General features: G+C 48.3%; 1 protein-coding gene across 1 annotated transcript in view; it reads right to left on the reverse strand.

Moving 5' to 3' along the window:
• Positions 1–16,003, reverse strand: part of HCFC1 (host cell factor C1) — a 272,045-nt gene extending 256,042 nt beyond the window's left edge. Inside the window, exon 1 of the mRNA XM_085629740.1 lies at positions 15,400–16,003. Within this exon, the coding sequence (XP_085485866.1) occupies positions 15,400–15,613 (214 nt within the window). The 5' untranslated portion in view covers positions 15,614–16,003. The remainder of the gene's footprint in view (positions 1–15,399) is intronic.
• Between the last annotated feature and the right edge of the window lie 7,086 nt (positions 16,004–23,089).

The following is a 23,089-nucleotide window of genomic DNA, read 5'->3' on the forward strand; positions in this document are numbered from 1 at the left end:
AGCCCAGATTTTGGTGCAGCATTTATTATCACTATATTTGGTTAAAGAAGGTAAAGAGGAGGGCAAACAAAAACAAAAAAAAAAAAAAAAAAGCATTGGCACAGCCAATAGGTCTCGCCTTTGGGACCTTATAAGCGTTTAGCTATGCAAAAGTTGATGCTGTTGCACCAAGGATATTGTGCTGAATAATTAAATACTTATAAGGTCCCAAAAGCGAGACCTATTGGCTATGCCAATGCTTTTTTTTTATGCAGACACAAATCTTTTAGGGAAGAATAGAAAATGATAACAGTCCCTGCTTTAGACGGATAAGGGCCACTGACACATTTACGAATCCATGGGAGTTTATTCTCGTGTTACTATCTATAATTGTGTGTTTGTGTGGGAGCGTATCAATGAGTAAGTCAATTGTAGCGCAGGGCTAGAGAAGGCTGCGGCCTGGAATGGATCTGACGGCCACACAATTATGGAGAAACCCCTCCTTTGACCAGTGATACTCTGCTGAGGGAGGAGGGAAGGGCTCGAGCAGGCAGGAGACGGAGAGGGTAAGAACTGCTAGAGCCGGGCAAAAAGGCGGGGCTTAATTTGAATTGCGTGGATGGTCAATGCAGGCTTAAGAAAGGCGGTTCATTCAAATGCGTGCACATTTGCAAGGGTTAAACTTCTCCGTCGCCCTTCCCCGAGAGGCTTAAGCCACGTACTGCGGGGGATGGGAAAGGTCGGGGCTTTGATAAGATTCGTAGGCCATGACTCTGTACACATCCCAAAGTCCCTACATCGCACCACGTAATATGTACGAAGAACGCACCCTTATCATTAAAGCTAAACACGCAGCCTAGCGTGGAACTCTCCAGATGTGCAGAATGAGCGTTTCACTGAGCGCTGTGTGAACAGTACTCAACATTCCAAACCGCTGGCAAAACAAATTAGCGCCGTGAACTTGGAAATGTGGGGTGGGGGGGGGGGGGGTCTCCTGTGATTTAGTCAGGGCGTCATTTTGTTTCTGGTGATGGTTTTGTGTTGGATCTAGCACTCTCCATGCACAATGGACCTCCATTTTGGCTTCAGGGGCTCAGTTATGTCTTTTTTTCTGTTGGGGGCGTTTTTTTTGCCTCAAAGTCGAGTCTCCTGTTCTCTGTCTGAGATCTTCCATTGGTGCTACTGGCGGCAACTGGTCCCAATTTGCACTCCTGGATTTCGTTGGCCTTATGAGTTTGTCCTACCGGTGTTTTCTCTTGACAAGTCTTCTCCAGAGGTGAAAGTTCTTGATTCTCTGGAAGTGTCGTGGATCCTTCAGATTTACCTGGGCCATTCCAGTCCATTTGGGCAGGTGGCAACCTGGTCATCTATGGTGTCTCTGGGAGGGGTCTCGAGGCTTCTTTGTCCATTCCGACTTGAAGGGTGTGGTGCTCTGTCTTTGCTTACCGTCCTCTTCTGGTCCTGGTGCGTTAGACTGCGTTTCCTTGTCAATGGCAATGTTTCGGGTTGCATCACTGGTTGACCTTTGTAATGCTGCTATGTGGGCTTTTCCCCACACCTTTGGTTCCCACTATTGTCTTCAGTTGGGGATGGCTGCGTCTGAAAAGTTTGGCGCTGATGTTGACACGTCTGAACATTATCTGTGATTTGCGCTATTTTTTGCATTACCCATCATGTATATTGCCTCAGCCTTGGTTTCTGTGCATGGGTATGGGCTCATGTGTAAGAGATGGGATGAGAAGACGGAAGCGAAAGTAATGCCCAGTTACTCACCAGTAATCATTATTCTGAGTCCTGGTCCTTCTGATCCATTACAGAGACAGACCTTCCCTCCCCGGTTTCTGTTTATGGTGATTGTTTTTTCTTCCCTTTTGTCTTATGAGTTTTAGTAGTCTCAGGATATTCTACTTGCGTGCTTCCCCCTGCTGGGTATGCAGTGCCATACTGGGGGAAGTATTTTCACCTCAGTAATAGTTTGTGGGGCAGGCTAGGTGCTCGTGTGTCAGGAATGGAACGGGAAGACCTGGACTCGGAATAATGGAGATAATCGGTGAGTAACCGGGCATTGACCAAACAGGTCTGAAAATCAGAGCAAGCTGCCAAACAATGATAGTCGCCACCCAATGATCCCAACATGGTGCATTATGCAGTTCCAAAGTAGTCACACTCCTTGAGAACCAACATCATTTATGTGAAAAGGGTGTATAGAAAGTACAAAAATAATTACCAACACAATAATGGATACACAGAGCTGATCACTGACAACTGTACGTCTACAGACTAATTATGCAAGTCTCTCCCAAACCCCCTTATCTAACAGACCACCAAGTGTGGCATCCCAAAACACAATGACCAGACCTCGGTGTAATCACACAGGACATGAACCACCCCTCCCCCCGGCTTGTGGTAGAGTCCATACACTTCTAACCACACACACCTACACTAGCATTTTATCCACTTACGCACTCCAGTGTGTCACACAGGGCAAGTGTTATATAAAAATGCTAAAATAGAGTAACTCACATGCCCATGTTTCTTTAAAGGGGTAAACTGCAGATGGCATGTCATCTCAAAAAAACCTCCTACCACTTTATTCCTACACCTTGAATGAAAACCGTTTCCTTCTTTCTATCGAATGACCCTCTCCTTCCAACATCGTCAGAGTATATAGCCTGTGAAATTGAATGACTGCCTTATTCTGTAGTACTCTGCAAACTGCTCACATTTGGTTTCATAAATCACCGCTCTACCTTTGAAACATTCCTGAAACCCAGGAATGCCTAATCTACTCTATCCCTCCAAACACCTGCATGGACTCATTACCCACAAACACACTAATGACTATACCTTAACTCCTAGCGCAGATGGGGCCCAGACACCCCCTCCCCCCCTATCGAGAAGACTCCTGTCCGATATACGCCTCAGACGCAGGCACAAGAGAAGAGAGCGATTCCGGAGAGCTCTGCCTGCTGAGACCGCTGTGCAGCGAGATGGGGGAATCCAGGCTGTGGAGGCTCGGGATGCAGACTCCGGAGGCTGACCTGAAGAGCGAAGGACCGGGGCAGATGAACCGAGTACTTGAGTAAGTTATCTGGCGGAGCTTGAGGCAAGAGAAGACACCAACAGCGCGAGAGACCCAATATAATGGAACTACTGAGCTGAGAGCAGACGAGAGCCCAGCGATGTGTGGAGGTGCTAAGCAGGCAAGTGGGGGGGGGGGGGGGGCAATGCCTGGAGCACTGCGGATATCAGCCCATTAGGCCGCAGCGGAGCCTACTCGAAGAAGGCCCGGACCCACCTGGTGGTGGATGCCACCATGCGGCAGTGCCTACTGGGCACAATACTACGAAAAAGAAAGGCCTAGCCGGACCCCAAAAGTGAATGGAGCTTGACCGAGAGTACTGTCAGCTGTGAGGATAGTTCCAGAAGGATAACCGGCACCTAAATTGCAGAGAGAGAACTTAAGTGGGAGTGTGCAGTGCAGGGGAGAGACGCACAAGTCTTTAAGATATAGGTGCCCGAAACTGACTGGACAGGAGTGAAAATAGATCCAGGACATTCTAAAAGATACTAGGTGAGCCTCCTACACCCCCTACCTACACAAACAGAAGACACTATGCCGAAACAGAAGCCCTCCCCAAATCATTCTGAAAATTACAAAAAAGACCCTGAGGGCACTGACTAAATGCTACATCTACATCTGGACAAGATACTTGCTGCAATAGCAGACACCAAGACAGCACTTCAACAGGATATAGGTGCAGTGTCAGTGGGGCTAGGACTACTACAGGCCGAACATCGGAAACTGCCTGATAAGGTCAAGGAGGTAGAAACTGCTGTGAAAGAACTTATCCCGGAGCACAAAAAAGAAGCGGCGCGCCAAATGACCTTACTTCTAGAGCACCTGAATTGGAGCGCAGGGCTGAAGATCACAAGGAAGGAATAATAATATTCAAATAGTAGATATCCCAGAGGGGAAGGAGGGCACGGACACGTTAGCATTTCTAGAACAGTGGCTAAATGACAAAATGCCCTCCGACTCCCTCTTTAAGTTCTTAGCCTAGGAAAGAGCCCACTGGGTCCCAGGAAGGCCGCCCCCCCCCCCCCCAGGAGACCTCTAAGACCAGTGGTGGCTAAACTTCTGCACTATAGGGATAGAGATGTGATCCTACAACAGGCAAGGACTCATGGGCCCTACATTTTAGACAAAAGTAAAGTGCTGATGTTCCAAGACTTCAAAGCAAGAGTGCAGGCACAAAGAGTTTCCTCTATCGATGTAAGAGGGCTCTGAGAGACTGGACTACAGTATTCTATGATCTTCCCAGCAAAGCTTAGAATCATACTGGATGGCTCCACGCAATTTTAGGTCTCGCCTAGCGATGCAGCGCATGCGCTCTCCGCCTTGGCGAGATCTAATGTAGTCGGTTTCTTGGCCGATTGGAGGGGGGGCGGGGGGACAGGTTATGTACACGCGCTTTCAGAGGACTGGCGATGTGCACGTGTATGGCTCACGTGTTCCAGCACAACGCACTCATGGCGCGCTTTCACTTTTCCTCGCTCACCGTTCTGGAAGCTCCGGTTGTGCACCCGCTCAGTCTGTCTCCCAGAGGTTGCAGGATATGTGCACGCGCGTACAGTGGACAGGCGATGTGCACGCGTATGGCTCGCGCGTTCAACACAACAACCCTTTATGTAAGTGTTCAAGCATATGGCGTTATTTCCATCATTATGGTGTCATTTCTAGTTTTAGGCTACTCTGGGCTGTTTCTCTGGCCTCAATAGAGCGAATGCGTTGGCTTTCTTGTCTCTGGGTCTTGTGCGTTTTTCCCTGCGAGTTTTAGAACCAGGCTTTGGGTGTTCTTAGGCGTTGCGCATGCCTGCCCCCCAACTCTTTGTGATGGTCGGTGTGTTAGTACCGTGCATCTTGCTGGTGGGTCTGTGTGTGTGCAGTGTGCTGCTGCCCATCTCTGGCAGCAGCCTCTCTGGGCACTAGAACACCCAGTCTCTGCCGCCGTCTAGCCAGTGATTGGGCTCAGCTGGCCGCGCCCACGCACTCGTGGATGAGATTTGTACCTGCAACAAAGCGCCAGTAGGCGGCTGATGAAACTCGTTTATCTCCCCCCCCCCCCCCCCCCCCGCAGGCACCTGCGTGCCTTTCCTCCACCTGGTCACCGGGGTCAGGAGTCCACCTGCTCGGAAGTACGCCATGCTGCCCGCAGTGACTTAATGCACCCGCTGGGGATGCGGTGCTGTGCTGTGTTTGTAGCGCTTGCCGGTGAGAGGCTGCCGAGTGCGCAGTACAAGTCCCGCCTGCATGCCGGGCACAGAGCTAAGCAGGTTAGCGCATTGCCATTGACTGAACACAGAACACTTGTTTCACCGCAGGCTCCGTCGGTCTCTCCCCTCTGGGTGGTTGGTGCACTCTCCGTCTGTCCCGAGAGTAGTTGTCTGTTTATGTACAGCTGTGCAGAATTTATCTTAGTCGTTGTAAGGATAAGATCTGTACCACCCATCTGTACCATTTCAGCATGTTTTCAGGTCATGTCTGCAGATGGGGTTTAGCTGTCGTAGACCTGCTGTGTACCGTACCATTATTTACAGGGGGTCCGACTGAGCCTGTTGCTTCTATCGCCTGGCTTGGTCAGTCTCGCTTGGTTCTTGAACAAGGACTTTCCGTTGGTATTAATGTCAGATCATGCATACAGCAGTTAGTCTTATGCAGCGGGCTGCTGGGGAACATGAATGCTACATTCCGAGGTGCTAGCAAGGAAAGTATTTCCTTCATTCCTGTGCCCAGCATCAGCCCCCCAGCAACTCCATAGAAGCGACCAGAGTAACAGATAAACCACCACTTCGGCTTTTGTACCGGGTGTATGTGGCGGAGATATGCTTCAAGTCTCGAGGTTACCCATCATTAGTTGCAGATGTTTTCACCCCTGTAGGAAGCAGGGATGTTCAGTATCTTAACGTGCAAAACTGGCTTCTAGTAGGGCAAACATGGTGTCTAGAAGTCTACCATTCAGTAGTGTGGAAGTGAGTTAAATGCTACTTCGTAGAATGTGTTCTTAAAAATCAAGAGGTATTTGATGGTAAAGCAAGACCAACACTACCAACATTAAATCAGTCACTGCAGAGTTATAGCATTTCAAAGTACCAGCCATTCCACAGTAGCTCCTCCATTATGCTTGAACAGTCAATGAAAGTTTCGTATGTGTAGGTCTGTGTATGCATTTTCTTTTGTTGTGTGTATGTGTGCAAGTTATATTTGTGTAAAATTTCTACCAAAATGGCATGCTAGCCTATTTCAGTGATGCGTTACTGGTTCTGCTTATACTGTGTTTGAAAGATGTGTGAGGGTATTTTGCACGTTATCTAAGCTGTGTACTGATTGTTTTTAACCCTGAGGAAACATGGACCTGGCTGAAGGCATACAAAAAGGTACATCTCTACCACAGGCACAACGTGTCCCCGTGGGACAAAACGCACACCAAGGCCCAGACAAAGGTGCCCCAAGAAACCAAACGCTCTCCAGAAAACCAAAATATCAGACACAATAGGACAAAAAGGCCGCCCTACAGGCGGCAGCGTCAATGATGTCCCCCCCCTACCATGGAGCGAGCGGTTATCCCGCTGGTGGAGATTAGACCCCAGCCTCCTTGAGGATGACTTATAGGCAACAGGTTTCCTCTGCTATTTTGAGCTACTTTGAAAATAACCAGGGCTCCGCTGGCACCCCCTTGATAGAATGGAACGCTTTTAAGGTGGTAATTAGGGGGGCAATGCATGGGTCAGACTGTGGGCGAGAAATAAACATAGAACTAAAGACCCTTAAGACACAAATTCAGACGCTAGACAGGGCCGTCGGGAATGACACGAGAGAACAGAAAAGATCATCAGAAATAAGTAGATACAGCGAGACTTGGGAGTGACTGAGGCTATTAGATTCACAAACATACCTAGAGAAAGAAAACACACAGGAGGAAAGGCTGGAAAACTGTTAGCGTGGCTGACCCAACCCGAAATCAGGGATTCTCCGATACCCAGGGTGGTAACACCCGAGAGACACACACTCTTAGATTATTACAGTGTATTATATGGATCCTCATTGGACATATGGGAGACCAATGTGGTAGCCTTTTTAAAAGACCTAGGGCATATAGAGATAGACCAGACAGTGCAGAAAGACATGGAGAAGGTGATTACTGCACAAGAGATTTGGGCCGCGATCAAAGAGATGGCCAAAGGGAAGACACCGGGCCTGGGTGGCCTTCCAGACTAATTTTATAGCACTTATGTTGCAACACACAGGTCCCACACCTAGAAGTGGCATTGCGGGGGGGGGGGGGGGGTGAAGCTCTTTAGACACGAAGGTGGGACACAGGATAATACTGGATGGTCGGTATACATGATTTCATTGTATGCAGACGACATCCTACTAGACATGGGATATGGAAGACAAGGCCTGCAAAGGGTGTTCCCTTAGAAGAATTCTCTTCACTGTCAGAACTCCCAAGTCAATAAGCGCAAAACCCAGATCTTTCCGGTGAGACCCACACTGACAAGGCCAATGAGAATACCAGAGCGGCTTACCTTGGCCCCACCCTCCTTCAAATACCTGGGTATTCAGATTTTCCATGACCAAAGATCTATTGGAAGGGAACCTGGGAAAGGCTGTTCGTGCGTTAAGGACAAGTGGGGCCTTTGCACAAACTCTCAGGCTTTCGGCTATTAGGATTGCGCTCTCTAAAATTGTCATATTGCCAAGATTACTGTATTTAGTGAATCTTCCAGTTGGGGTTCCCAGACCATGGTTCAAAGAGATGGACGCCTAGCTGAGAGATCTGATCTGGGATGGCGGGAGACAGGGTGTCTCACGGTGTTAAGACAACCTTTGACTATGGGAGGACTAGGTGCACCAGACTTTGAGGCATACTGTCTGGCAGCGACACTGGGGCTATCCGAGAGACCATCCCGTTAAATGTTATTGCCCAGAATGTTGCAACTGAAATACAAGATCAAACACATGGGGGTGATGTTGGAGGTGGCCCTGAAATGCTGGAATAGATGTAAAAAAAGGGGACTGGAACTCCCTTTATATGCCCCAGATCTGCCTGCGGTGGGGCTTCCCCGAGAGGGCGAAGGATGCCCCCTCACAGGTGGTCAGCTGAGGGAATGGAGGGGGCTGGGGTGATCACAGTACAGGATTGCTACAAAAATTGAGAGCTACTACCCCTCTCGGAATTCCTAGAGTACCATGAACTAGGCCCAGACCAGTTCTTAAATTACCATGTAGTTTGGAGCTATGATGGCGCTCTGGAGTAGGGACACACGTGAACCTGACAGTGCCTCAGGTGATGGTAACTCTGGGAACTGCAGGGCGATAATTGACATGGCGGAATCCACATTGCCACACTTACAAGAGAAATTGGGGGGGGGGGGGGGGGGGAGTTTGATCAGTAGACCCTTGACAGATGTGGAATCGAAGAAAGCACTAGAGTATCATGAAAGTGTCCAGGAATTTTAATCTTATACAATTTAATATGCTGCACATGACATTCTGCGCCACATAGACTAACATTATATATGGGACTGTTGACGGGGATGCTCCAGATGTGGATAACTAGATGCCAACTTCCTACACATGATATGGGGCTGCCCAGACATACAAGGATATTGGTAAAAAAATAATTGAGACCCTCGATGGAGTGCTGGCATGTGTACTGAGATGCAGTCCTGAGGTCTGTCTGTTGGGGCTTTTCCCAAGACGTAAAGCCCAGAAAATTGGCCATAGGTTTGTTGATTTGGCCTTGATCCTGGCAGAGACACAAATAGCATGCAGTTGGCGCACGGAAGAGGGCCCCAGGGTGTCTGTCTGGGAGCCAGAGATCTCAACTTAGGCTAAGGTGGAGGAAAGAGCAATGACCAAGAAGACAAAATATCTAGTTGCACAAACCTCTTGCGGAACCTTGGGCTGAAATACTGAGGACCTGGGAGTCCAGGGGATCCTAGGGCTGAGAGATTGATGGTGAGGGTTCTGCAATTGCAGAAGAGGGACACACCTCCATCCCTCCTACCAAGTGATGGGACAGAGAGGCCCTCAGGGTAAGGGAAAGGAGAGCAAAAGATTGCAAGGATGGTTACATGGACCCGTTCTCGCACTTGAGACTCCTGGATTCCCCCCCCCCCCCCCCCAATCTCCCATCAAACAAGTGTAGAGATGTGCGAAATGTTGATTACTGAGGAAGCACAAGTGATGAGACCCCAGGGAAAGCGGCAGGTAGTTGTGGTAATTGTTTTTATTGGAAGGAAATAGAAAGGGAATATATTTAGCAAACAAAATAAGAGAATACTACATACTCCACACCTAGGACATTCTTGAACCAGGAAAGTGAGGTTTTCAGATAAGAAACTAACTAGTCTAAGATTAGACTGAATCAGAACATGATCTGTAAAATAGAGTAAGAAATTATGTTATTAAATGTTTCATTACAGTTCACTATCTAAATGCAATATGAATAAACAACTATGTATGTATATGGGATAATAAAATGTATGCCGTTAAGAAAAATGCTAATAAAAACTATATTAAAAAAACTTTACAGTAATTAAAACAAGCATTGACAGCCAATAGGTCTCGCCTTTGGGACCTTATAAGTGTTTAGCCATGCAACAGTTGCATAACTAAATACTTATAAGGTCCCAAAAGCGAGACCTATTGGCAATGCCAAGTGGCCGGCCGCGAAAGTGAACGCAATCAAACATCAAAGCGGCCATGCGGCCGTGACAGTAATCTCGGTAAAGTGAGGCGCCCGCGCACATGCACTGTAGCTCTAGGCTGGCCTGGTAGCACTTTTTGGAGCCCTCTCAATAAGTCTCGCCAGACCAGCGCATGCGCTGGGTCAGGCGAGACCTAAACAGCAGATTTGGTATAAGGCAGAATATATGCGAGGTTTCTGACAACATTAACAGGGCAGGATAGTCATGGAAGACAGAGCTGAAGCGCTGAGTAATAGTTTTCCCCCTTTAACTTTGTTTCACTAACCATGTACCATCTCAGTAAACAGTAGCAACCGCTCATGCAAAGGGAGCATTCCAACTGGCAGACTACCAAAAAATAAGAACTATTTGGAGACTATGTAAAAAGTGGAACACACTTGCAGAACGTTGAAGACAAAGATACATTTGAAAGTATTACATAACTTTGTTTCGGATTATTACAAATTAAAAAAAATCCTGCTGGGGAAACTATTTGCAAATGGGGAAAGCACCAACAGAAAGGTATAGCAACACTTGCACAAAGTCAGGTAGGGTTTGACTAAAGGAACACTCCCTGGTGCGATCTGGAATAGACAGCAAACCACCAAAAGGAAAGAACTACCTGTCAGAATAATTCAAGAAGGCCTTGTAAAGGGTCCGGGAATGGGTGACCACACACTGTAGGCAGACCAGGACAACCTTCAGATAAACAACAATGTCTTTGAATCACACACAACTTTATTCATTTTCTAGTGTGATCAAGACTGTTTAATTGATTTAATAAAATAACATTTCGGAATTCACAAGAATGTAACAACTAAGTCCCACACATCTCATTCACAAATCGCAATCATACAAACACACATTCCACAATGACATCAACATTTTCACCACAGCATATAATATACAGATTTGGTTCACATACATAAAAACAAATTGAAAATCGTAGAACTGCCATAATGTGATTTAAGTGGTAGTTTAGTGGTTGACATTCACAAGATATGGGTAGTGACGTTTCAGCTACCCAGTGATCTAAAAAACGCCGCCAACGCCAAGATTTGGAGAACACAAATTGGATAAATATGAAATTTCGCAGGTTTCCCAAAACATGCTTGAGAAAAAGTAATAAAAATAAGGGGATGGATTATTTGTTGTGTTTTGCATCTTTATTTACTCCATCTGCCATTACAGATCAGGAGCAACCATATGCAAATTATTATTGACAATGGCCAAAAAGCATAGCAGACAGTTTTATGCTGAGATGACGCTGCGTGAGTAAGCAATGAGAGAATATATATATATATATATATATATATATATATAATTCATTCTCACTGGAAAAAACAAAGGTTTCAGGGCGTTATAGTTAGCTGGACATTTCCCTCGTACAAAACCTTAGAAATTCCCCCGTTATACTTAGTTCAGCTAACTATAACTCGCGCCCCCGCAATGCGCTGCTGATGACGTCACATATTACATCAGTGAATTTCAAAGGTTTTTTAACCCCTTCCATGCGGGGCGGATTCCCCCGCTGTGCTGACTGCTGCTTGCGCGGGCGTGGTCATGACGGAACGGTTCCGTCATGAGCACAGCTCAACCGACGCTCATGACGGAACCGTTCCGTCATGAGCGTCGAAGGGGTTAAATGCCAATTCCTAACTATAACGTGCATGAAACCTGTTTTTTTCAGTGAATTTCAAAGGTTTTTTAAATGCTGATTCCTATCTATAACTTCTCTAAAGATATCATGTTTAATGATTTTCACTGGATTTCTATATTTTTCAATTTCAGTGTCAATTTCATTAAATATGTTTTTTTGAAATTCTTTAACACCATTTTTTCATTTAAATCTTTTCAAAATTAAAAAATATTTGTTTTTATTGGGTTTTCAAAACATTTTTTCTATATTTTTAAAAATATTTTTTTAACCATATGTCCAAAACTTTATTTTATATTTTTTTCCCATGTTTTTTGGATCCGCGTACTCAACGCGTTAGGAACCGCTCACCCAACACGAGAGAATCCGTGCACCCAACGCGATAGGATGCGCACATTTCGCTGTTTTTTTTTTTGTTTTTTTTTTTTTAAAGGGGGCCTTCTGGGACCCCCCTAAGCAGATCTAGAGGGTCAGAGTATTTCCACTCTGCCCCCTTTATATGTTTTACACACTTATTCCCCTTGCTTCTTCAGCCTCGCTTCTACCGAGGCAGAAAATGGCCGCCAACAGTTCCTGGTTGCGAATGTAGACAGACAGTCAACAGCCAATTAGCATTCAGCGTGTGATTGTCAGGGTGCGAGCTCTGTTCGGGGAGGGTGCGCTTATCCTCCCCGGCCATAGACATCACTAACTTTTTTACCCTAATTTTCTCAGGAACTACTGAACAGATTCACACCATTTATGCAAAAGGCACGAGTCTGAACTGGAGGCTAACTCTTTGCCAAATTTGGTGTAATTCCGTTCAGCAGTTCGGGCTGTAGCTGCGACAACATCCTATGGGAAATTGCATGGGGGAAAACGTGTTTTGGGACCCCCCTTTTTTCCCCCTCGGCCTCCGCTTGACGAATCACCACGAAACTTTCACGGTAGGAGCGGAGCTGGCCAAAAGTTTGGAAAATTTTGCGAAGATTCGTCAATCTGGAAAATAGGTCCTAACTAGAACGATCTACTGGCGACTGCCAGTAGATATTTTTTTTTAATATACATACATATATATATATACATACATCAACCAAAGAAAGACCACTCGGTTAAACGTGACCCATGGGCACAGCGGGGATTATTTCAGGAGCCCTTTATTCACAGGTAGTTGCGCAGCATAATGCATTTCCGCTATATATATATATACATATATACATACACACACGCGCAACTTGTATACCTATAGCACAATATCGAAAGAACCACGTACAGGTGTGCCTGTATGGGTTGGAACCCTTCACTGACAAGTGTAACATTGCTGCTCATCTTGTTAACAAAAGGCATGGCTTAGCTGCTCAGGGTGGTGGAGAGACGAGGGTCATGCCCAGGGGAATTAATTACAAGTAGCCAAACTTCATTTTCCCCCCCCCCAACAAAAGCAATTCAACATTCAGCAAATTGCAAGCTTGCATTTCAAAGGTTCTCCCCCTTACTGAATATTGCGCTGGACATTTAAACAAGCCTTGGCAAAACCAAGGGGTCTGGCGATGTCAGCCTACTGGCTTAATCAAAGCTTAGTATGTTATGGCCCTTCGTGTGAAGAGGGGTGTGAAAACGATTTATGTTTGTCTAATAAATTACAGTAAAATGGGTGTGGTATATTTTACACGAGGTTAGATATGGCAACTATTACGAACGGTGAGAAGTAGAAGTTCAGATATACATCTCTTGACTACTTTCTTCTTCGCGCCTAGAGCACGTTTCTTCGTGTTACTCAAGAAGTTGGCTAACCACCACTGGAACGATTTTACACTTACATCCCACAGACCCATTTAACACGTCACCACCCTTAAACTCAACTCCGAGTCTCTTGCTACAAATCAGAACTTGGGCACTGCACATTTTCATTCACAATCAAAGGGTCAGTCCTGTGGCGGTACATACTATAGTTAGCCAACAAACGAAGTAAACAAAGGTTGAACACTACATAAAACGCCAAAACTGGAGGAGTAGTCTACAACTGGGTCATACATCAAGGCTTGTGACTCAAAGTTCAATATAAAAAGGGGCAGATGTGTCCCTTTCTAAAAACTGCACTGCTGACAACATACCAGGTGGGGGGCCTAGCCAACGGGTTCTGAGGCAGTCAATGGATACAGGTGGGTATTATATTATGCAATGGATAATTCACTGCCGAGCTTTGTACACTTGACTCCCCACTGGTAGACTCACAGCGATGCGTCCAAGGGCTTTTCTCAGAAGCTGAACCGAATAGTAACACCCTACGGTCATGCAATATATTCAGGCTTCAAGTCTAAATCCAAAGAACAGGTGTGAAGTTTCACCTAAATAAAGTAGCAGCCTGGCCCCCTAATGTTCAGACTGGCCAGCTAATGGTCAGCCAGTGGCCCGTTTTTTTTGTTTTTTTGCATATTTATATAGCGCGAACTCGACCTGAAGGTATTGGAGCGCTTTACATAGCACCGTATTAGAGCGCTTTACATAGCACCGTATTAACATTACACATTCAGGCACGGGGAGATTAAGTGATTTGCCCAGAATCACATGACGTGGACGCGACCTCGAGGCTCGAACCCTGGTTTCCTGCACCAGAGGCGGCAGCGCAGCCGACGGACCACATCCTCTCCCCGATTCAATGCATCTGCGAGGCTCCACCTGAAGGTTGAGATTGGCGCCACCGATGAGACGCCCTGCGGGATTACTCTGCGCATAAACTCAGCGGCGGATGAAACCTGGAGCCCGAGCTCCCCCCGGAGGCCATATGGGGCACTTCACAAGAACACCCCAGACTTGCCACTAGCAGACCAGGGTAGGTAGCGCTTTTAAAACAACACCTGGCACAGAACATGTTCATCACATCGCCTGTGCAGAGCGTGTTGGCTGTGACATTATACTGGGCACCACAGACCGGGGCAGGCAAGATGAAGCACCCATAGGAGGGAAGCTAGAGCGAGAATCCTTCCCAGGTACGAGTACAGCAACAAGTGCCTTGTGTACACAGCCATCAGCAGCCGAGCTCCCAAGTGCACCGCTGCAGCATACGGCTGCGAAGAAGGTGCAAGCGCCGGAGCTACGAAAAGCACCCTCGGCCCTTTGAACAGGCTCGATTACTACAATCAATAAAAATATGGAGCAGATTCTCGCCTCAAGGGCAGGGCCGCCTCCCTCAAGTGACAGCACCATTACCAAGAAAGGTCCGCACACACGTCTACTCTCACGCAGGACGGGCGGATCTCGATGTAAACAAGCACTTCACCGCCAGTCGAGATAGCGAGAAGAGTTCGCGGCAAGAGTGTGAAGAAGAATTCCGTTCAAATGCACTAGGGGGAGACACGCGTCTGCTAGAACACATTTACTGCACTGCCGGAGTGTAACTTCGAGTGGTCGCTATTTCACTGACGAATGTGATGGGAGGAAACATATGGGTACCAGATGCTACCAAGATACCGTTACCAGGGCAAAGGAACCAATGCAGCAGCGTTCAAGAGCATTGTTATCAGGGAGGAGGAGGGAATTCAAAAGGACAAACAGCTGGGTTAATGCCGCGCAGGCCAGACCGCGGGAAAACTGAATAAAAACAACGCCTGCGGCAAACGAGATTTTAATACAGAGGCAGACCTGCAGGAGACAGCACGACGTCGGTTACAAGCATGCATTGATGAAAGGTGTTTGAAATATTAAACTTTACGTGGGAGCCACATTAAAGAGGAGAGAACTAAACAGGAGCGTGCATGCAGCGAACGTGTTTTCCAGCTGCAAGCAGCAGAGCAGACTGAAGCCACAACCACCATGTTTACCACACACAAGCCAATCTACCCCTCACATGCCCCACCTAGCCTCCTCGCTCAGGCACCACAAGGGGGCACTGCAATCACACCGTTTACCAGTCCAACCCCATTAGGTATCAGTGCCAGGTGCCCGCTACTCCAGCGCCAACCGCATCCTGGTCAATACAGTTTTACCCCACCACCCCCAGGCTTTGCAGACCTACACCACAGACTCACCGGTGTTGTAAACGTGCAGCTCGTCTACTATCCCTTCGTTACCGCCACCGAACACCACGATGAGCTCCTTGATGGCCACTGCGCGATGTCCGTGCCGGGGCCTCGGCACCGGGCCCGACCAGCCCACCACCCGCTTCCATCGGGGCTGCAAGGCGTTGGAGGGGGGCTGGGAGGCGGGGGCTCCGGTGGTCGCAGGGGGAGTAGCGGCAGCCATTGCGTCCGATGAGAATAAACCGAAAATGTGACGAATCAGGTGCGACAAAAAACGTACAGAACTGGGTTCAGACTGGGGGTACACTTCGTTTGGGGGGGGGTTCACGGTAGCACCGGAGGGGGTTGGTTTACAGGCCGGACATGGAGACTGTGGGAGCCGCCATCTTAGGAGAGAAGAAGAGCTGCCGCTGCCTTCTGCTGGTCCCGCCTCCTCCACTGGTCCGTCAGCCTAGGGGAGCGTGCTACTATCTGTTGCAGGTTTCCTAACCCGGGTATTGGGCCCAGTGCCCTGCGTGCGAGCCCCTGGCCCCCGCTACTGCTCTCCTGTGTAGCTAAAGCCACTGCCGCTGGGAGCCGCCATCTTGTGCCTGTCCATAGGAGCCGCCTCCAAAATGGCGGCGAGCAGGGCTGCCTCACCTCCCGCGCACCGGAGGAGGAGCCTGCGCCACCGCTGCCTGCAGTACACGGAACCCTCCGCTGCAGTCACCGGCACCACTCGCTGCAACAGAAGCTTAGCACTGCCCTCCCGCTTTGCAAACACTGGGGGGGAGACGCTTTGCCACCAAAGAGATCCCGGGGAGCGCTGTGCAGTCTCTTCACGCCCGCCTGGGAGCCGCCATCTTGTGCGTTTGTTACGGCAAACTCCACCCACCCTTCAAACTTTAAAAAAGGAGGCGGGGACACCGGGAGGGAGGGCCGGCAAGCAAAACAAAGAACCGTGGCGGCTCCAAAGTAAAGAAAACAAACGCTCTGACAAAAATGACAGGTCGGCCCAAGGGGGGTTCTTTGTCTCTTCCCAGCGCGCGCTGCCGTACAGAGCGGGATCTCGTCAGGTATCGCAGGGAGGCGCCATCTTGTGACCGTTAAGGGACGTTTTTCAAATTACCACATCAAAAAATAACATCTTTTCTAAGTGCATATAAATATATGCTATCAAAACGGCCCTTCTAAATGTATCAGGCTCTGTGCTTCCTTTCAAGAAAAGCCGCTGTGGCTTCTTCTCTGGTTACGCCTGTTGTTTTCACGCCTGTCAGGGAGCAGCCATCTTGTCGTCTTCCTCCTAGAAAATGGCGGCCACGAGTGTTCATATCACTTTATTTTTCTCCACTTGTATCAGCGCTGGTCATGTGTTGTGCATCGGATATTGCATTCTTTCCAGCTTTGCCGTGCTGTATTCCAAGTGCAGGGAAGGCAAAACTGGGGGCCTTCGCCTCTTCCGTCAGCGCGCGCACGCCGGTCAGGAAGCCGCCATGTTCCTTTTGCAGCCGTCGTTCCTCTCTGTAGAATACAAACAAATATGGCGGCCGCTGTTACTGGGGAATTGTTCGAATATTTCTGTTGGTTCTTGCAGATCCCCCTACCGATCTTACATTTTTTAATTAATAATTACCTCTGACTGTAGTGTTGTGTAGGACGAAAGTTGATTAGAAACGACAGTAGCACCAATTTGCTTTAGCGAAGCCAACTATTTTTTTCCCGCGCAGGGCGCCATCTTTGGTACTCCCCCCATCTTTTTGGTTTCCAGCACCAGTAATGGCGACAAATCCCCGGATGTTGCCTTACGTGAATTCACGCGTGGCCACACACCACAATACAAATACAGCTAAAAAAAATAAATGAACATTTCACATCCCGATGTACAGTTACTGCTGTGGAGTAGTGCGCGCATTTATAATTGATGTTTAGTAACAACGATATCTTTGGCCGTTGGGTATGTACTTGGCACCGGCCATTCACCGTCATTGGAGGCCAGTCACGGTGGAACTTATACAGTGCCTCTTAGTTGGTATCTATAATGTGTACCACGCTTCAAAAGCATACTACGGTCACGCCCCTATTTTAAATGTCATTTTAATTTTGATGGGGACTGAACACAAACAGGTGCGCGGTCACACGTTTTGGTGGCGACAGAAATTCGCGGAGTGTATGAACGTTGTTTCCAGTTACACTGTTCGTCTGTGTACATTTGTGTTTTCGATTTTTTTCGGGAGAGGGAGCACGCCCCCTTACAAATATGGCGAGTGTGTCCAGTGCGGACAATACAACCGTGGCCATCTTGCAATGGGACACAGGCCAGATTGGCGCGGGACGTCCATGGGGCTCCTTCCACCCTAACAGGCTGTCGCGGCTCGTGTCGCGCGGCACCTCTGTTGACAAGTCGCGAGAGGGGCGCAGTGTGGGTCTAACCCCCACCCCCGCCTCTGCGGCCGCTTCCAAGATGGCCACCGCCACGTCTGTACGGACAAGGAGAGGCGGGGGCCTAGCGGCGCAGGGCTTGGAGGGAAGCCACCAGCCGACGCCAGGAGGACGCCATCTTGTCTGTCCCTCTTCTCTTTGTGCGCTCTAAGAAAATGGAAGCGCCCGCGGCTTCTGCGCGCTGTAGCTGTGATGCACTAACGGTCTCTCCCACGCCCACCTCTGTTTTCAACTCGATACAAACACGCTCCTTAATAACTGAATGATTTTGAGCATCATCACCAGGACCAGCCTTTTAACCGTGTTTTTATTATCGCAACTATCAAAACACTCTCGAGATGACGGGAATTTAAAGGGGGAGGGGGCTGCAATCATGAATAATTATGTGATTTGTTTATGTGGTTTAGTCTAGCGTGAACTTGGCCAGAGGGTGATAGAGCTATTTACGATCGAAGAGATAGTTATGGAATTAACTGCTAAATGCATACTTCAAAACAGACCAGATTCAAGCACGAGACTCCCGATTTTAAAGAGGCAATTTCAGTCAAGATACAGGTAAAAAAAAAAAAAGCATTTTAGGCCTTAAAATCTTGCCTGTAATTGCCTCTGCTTCAGGAGTAGTAAGGGGGGAAAATCCGTTACCATGATTTTATTTTTACAATATTCCACTTTCCTGTTCCAAAATGTTGGTATGTATCTAAAAGTGTGTGTGACCCGTGAACAAACTTCCCTCCAAATTGAGATTTTTCTAGCCTTGTGTTAAATTAACAACAGCAAGCAGTTGAAGATTAAAGAGGGTGTTTATTCGGAAACTGCATACACCCACGAACACTGCGTCTAGCTGCTGCGGATTCAAGCACGAAAAAGAACGTTGGTTGAAAATCCGCTAAACAGCAAACGGCGCAGAGCGAGGCACACAGTTGAATGTAAATATGTTTGTACACTAGGTGATCGCATGCAGAGACCTCATGGAGGACTGCATGCGCTCATCTCGTGCACAGGATAACATTACTACAACATCTCCCTCCTTAGCAAATGAAAAGAAATGAAGGCTCAGCAAGTAAACACAATTTTAAAATAAGGAAGAAAATACACTTAAAGAATACAGCATACGATGCAAGGTTTACAAGGTCTGGTCAAGGAAAAAAGAACAAATTAGTCCAGAACACAATCCTTAAATCTGTCAGGTAATCTTGTGCGAGAAACACTTTTCTCCATATCACTCCTCTTTTGTCACCCAACATTACAGTTGTAGGAGCAATAGGTGAGCAAGTATCACTAGGAGGAGAAAGAACAGGTGTAGGCAAGGTAGAATTACTCAGAAGCTTGGGAACAACAACATCTTGAAACCAACTGTAAGATTGTGATTGACCTGTGTTGGAAACAGTGTGATTGACAATAATGTCAGCTTGAGCATTAGAAAGAAGAACTAGATTCCTTTTATTCCACCATCCCCTGTTGAGTAAAAGAGCTGATCCTTTGCTTACTTTACAGACCTGCACTGGGTAAGAGAATCTGGCAGAACCTTTAAACACTTTCTTAGGGTTTTTAATTAAAACCCAATCACCAGGTGTGATCTTTGGGATTTGGCGGGCTGGAAAAGCAGGCAAGGAGGCCGTATATAGTGTGCAATAGTCTACTTTATTGAGTTCAAGGTACGGTGGGCAACAGGATAGAATGCGGGTCTTCTGCCGGAGGGGTTGGAATCGATGAGGGATCCCGTCGGTTGCGGTCGTCGTCACCGAAGGTCTTCTGCTGTCCAAGTCGCCAACGTTGGTCCCAAGAAGGGGAATGGACGAACACCTCGGAGGGCAGTGAGACAAAAACACAGAAGGAGCCGTTAGACCTGCGGACAGTCTATGCCGCTGCCGTAACCTTCACCGAGGAGTGATAAAGAGGAGAGGTTGTGAGGAGAAGGGACAAGGAGAAAGAGGGACAAGTCGAGAAAAGGGGGTGTTCGGAAAGGGGGTTCGAGGGGGATACTATGTACAAAGCGTGAGGTGCTGTACAATGGATACTGGGAGATCTTACTAGGGTGCAGGGGTGCTAACAGGAGAGAGAGTATATACATCTATGTACATGGAACCCCAAGGTACACACGGGTGCTTTAGAGTACTATACTGGAAGGAAACTGGTACTCACGGGCTCCGCCGTAACTCTCATCCGAGTTACGGCCGCTCTTCAGCCTCCTCCGGGGGACTCCACCAGTCTTCCGACCACTCTTCTGGTTCACCGCTCTCGTCCTCTCCTTTCGTCGTATCTCCTGCCGGACTCTCCTTCCACGATCCTTCGACGACCTCTGCTTCCTGTCTTCCGGCTTTTCTATTCCCGGCGGGGAACGGGTAGGAGGGACTTCCGGGAATCAGGGGTTGTCCTTCCGGTGGTCCGTTGTTCGTGATTGGCTCCTGTAAGAGAAAGAGGGGCGGGGTTCCTGTGGTCACCGGGGCTGTGGATGAAAGCTGGGATGGACTGTCTGAACAGGGAGGATTGAGCGGAAAAGATTCCCGGGACAGGGTAAGGAGGGGGGGCCCGATCTGAGGTAGGGGGTCTTCGTTACATTCCCTTTCCCTAGCTGTCTTTCTTGTATCCGGTGTGGATATGGGATAGCGAGAGAGAAAGTCCGCGTTACCCTGTTCTGTGCCTTTTCGGTGTACTGTTTTGAAGCGGTATGGTTGGAGGGCCAGGAACCACCGCAGGACACGGTCATTGTGCCCCTTGTTCCGGGCCATCCACTCAAGGGGGGCGTGATCTGTGAAGATGGTAAAGTCACGTCCTTCTAGGTAGTAACGGAGACTGTCTACTGCCCATTTAATCGCCAAAGCTTCTTTCTCCACGACTGCATAATTCCGTTCTCTAGGAAACAGTTTCCTGCTGAGGTACAGGATGGGTCTTTCGTTCCCCTCGCGGTCCCTCTGTGACAGTACAGCCCCTAAACCCTGTTCTGAAGCATCTGTCTGAAGGAGGAAGGGTTGTGTGTAATCCGGACTAACTAGTACGGGATTGGAGGTCAAGGCATTCTTCAGATCGTTAAATGCATGCCACAATAGGGGAGTCGGGTTTTTCAGAATGGCCTCTGTTTTCGTGGCTTTCTTCAATAGGTCAGTGAGCGGGGCGGCCCTTTGGGAAAAATTGGACACAAAGCTGCGATAGTAACCAAGGAGGCCCAGAAAGGCCCTCAAATCTTTTCTGGTCTGGGGGAAGGGGAGGGAATGGATGGCTTCTGTTTTGCTGCTCTGGGGCCGTATAAGACCCTCACCCAGGAGATATCCCAGATATTTAACGGTTTGGGCCGCCAGGGTGGTTTTGGCGGGATTAATCGTGAATCCATAGGAGCCCAAAGAGGAAATGACGTTATGGAGATGCTCCAAGTGTTGTGACCAGGTGTCGCTGTAGATAACTATATCGTCGAGGTAGGCCCCTGCGTACTGGGTGTGGGGACTTAAGATATGATTCATGGCCCGTTGGAATGTGGCGGGCGCGCCATGGAGGCCAAAGGGGAGGACGAGGAACTGATATAAACCTTCAGGGGTCGAAAACGCCGTTTTCTTTCGGTCTTCTTTTCTGAGGGGTATCTGCCAGTACCCCTTACAAAGGTCCAGAGTGGATATGTATTGGGCTTTTCCTATACGCTCTACCATCTCGTCTACTCGGGGTAACGGGTATGTGTCAAAGGTTGATATCTTATTAACCTCCCGGAAGTCAATACAAAATCTAACAGACCCATCAGGTTTGGGTACAAGCACTATCGGGGAATTCCAGTCACTTACAGAGGGTTCTATAATGCCCAGTTTTAACATTTGTTCGATTTCCTGATGTATGATCGCTCTACGGGCTTCAGGGACCCTATAGGGCCTTTGTCGGACCACTTTCCCCGGACTCGTCTGTATGGCGTGCTCAGTAATGGAGGTGTGACCAGGCAAAGAGGAAAACACATGTTGTAAAGGGGAGAGACGATGTTGGAGGGCTACACTCAGGGACGGAGGTAGGGCGGGGTCTATGCAAGGAGAGAAAGAAAGAGGTTCCAAACCCCTAGAGCCGGTCAGGACGGGACGAGGCCCTTCCCATTTTTTTAACAGGTTGACGTGGTAAATCTGGGTGGTACCCCGTGTGGGGTCTAGTTGTATTTCGTAGGTGACAGGGGTTATTTGTCGGAGTATGGTGTAGGGACCTTGCCATTGCCCAAGGAGCTTTTGATCGGAAGAGGGCATCATTAAGAGAACTAGGTCTCCCACTGAGAAGACTCGGTGTTTTGTGCCTCTGTCATACTGACCCTTCTGTTTCTCTTGTGCCTGTGTAAGATTCTGATGTACTATGTCCCTTATTAGAGACAAGTGGTTTTTGAGGTTCTCCATATATTCCGGGAGGGGGCGGGTGCGATCTGGTTCTGCCTCCCAGGCTTCCTGAGCCATGTCTAATAGAGAACGAGGGGGTCGGCCATACAACAGTTCGTAGGGCGAATATCATGTACTGCTCTGCGTCTTGCAACGTATCGCAAATAAGGCAAGGGGTAACATTTCCTCCCACCTCCTCGCCTCCAGCCCTAATAGTTTCTTTAGGGTTTGTTTTATGGTGGCATTGTATCGTTCCACTAACCCATCGGTTTGTGGATGATACGCCGAGGTCCGTATCTGTTTAATCCCTAGTTGGGAGCAGACCTGTTTCATAAGGGAGGAGACGAAGGGAGTGCCTTGATCCGTCAGGATCTCCCGGGGAAATCCTACCCTTGAGAACACAGTGATGAGGGCTTTTGCAACGTTTTGGGTGGTGGGTTGTCGTAGGGGAAGGGCCTCGGGGAAGCGGGTGGCGTAATCCACGATAACTAGGGCGTATCGGCAACCACTTCGGGAAGGCAGCAAGGGCCCTATGATGTCCATACCTACCCTGCTGAAAGGGACGTCAATGAGGGGTAGGGGTTGTAGGGGTACCCTTGGAGGTTGGTATCTACTGTGTTTCTGACAGACCGGACACTCTCTGCAGTATGTTTTGATGGCTTGGTGTACCCCTGGCCAATAGAACCTGTCTAAGATCGCTTGGCTGGTTTTCTCGTCTCCGAAATGTCCTCCCAGAAGGTGGCTGTGGGCCAGAAAGAGTACCTTCTCCCGGAAGGGACCGGGTATGAGTAATTGTGGTTTTTGGTGAGACCCTCCCTTCCTATATAGCAACCCATGTTTCTTAAAGAAGTAGGGACCTACTATAAGAGGATCCTCGTGGTCTACTGCCTTGGCCCATGCTTCCTGTAGCACCGGATCCTCTCGCTGGGCTGCCCTGAATTCTCTGTCGG

Source organism: Triturus cristatus, chromosome 10 (assembly GCF_964204655.1).
Source record: "Triturus cristatus chromosome 10, aTriCri1.1, whole genome shotgun sequence".
In the NCBI taxonomy this organism is placed as follows: domain Eukaryota; kingdom Metazoa; phylum Chordata; class Amphibia; order Caudata; family Salamandridae; genus Triturus; species Triturus cristatus.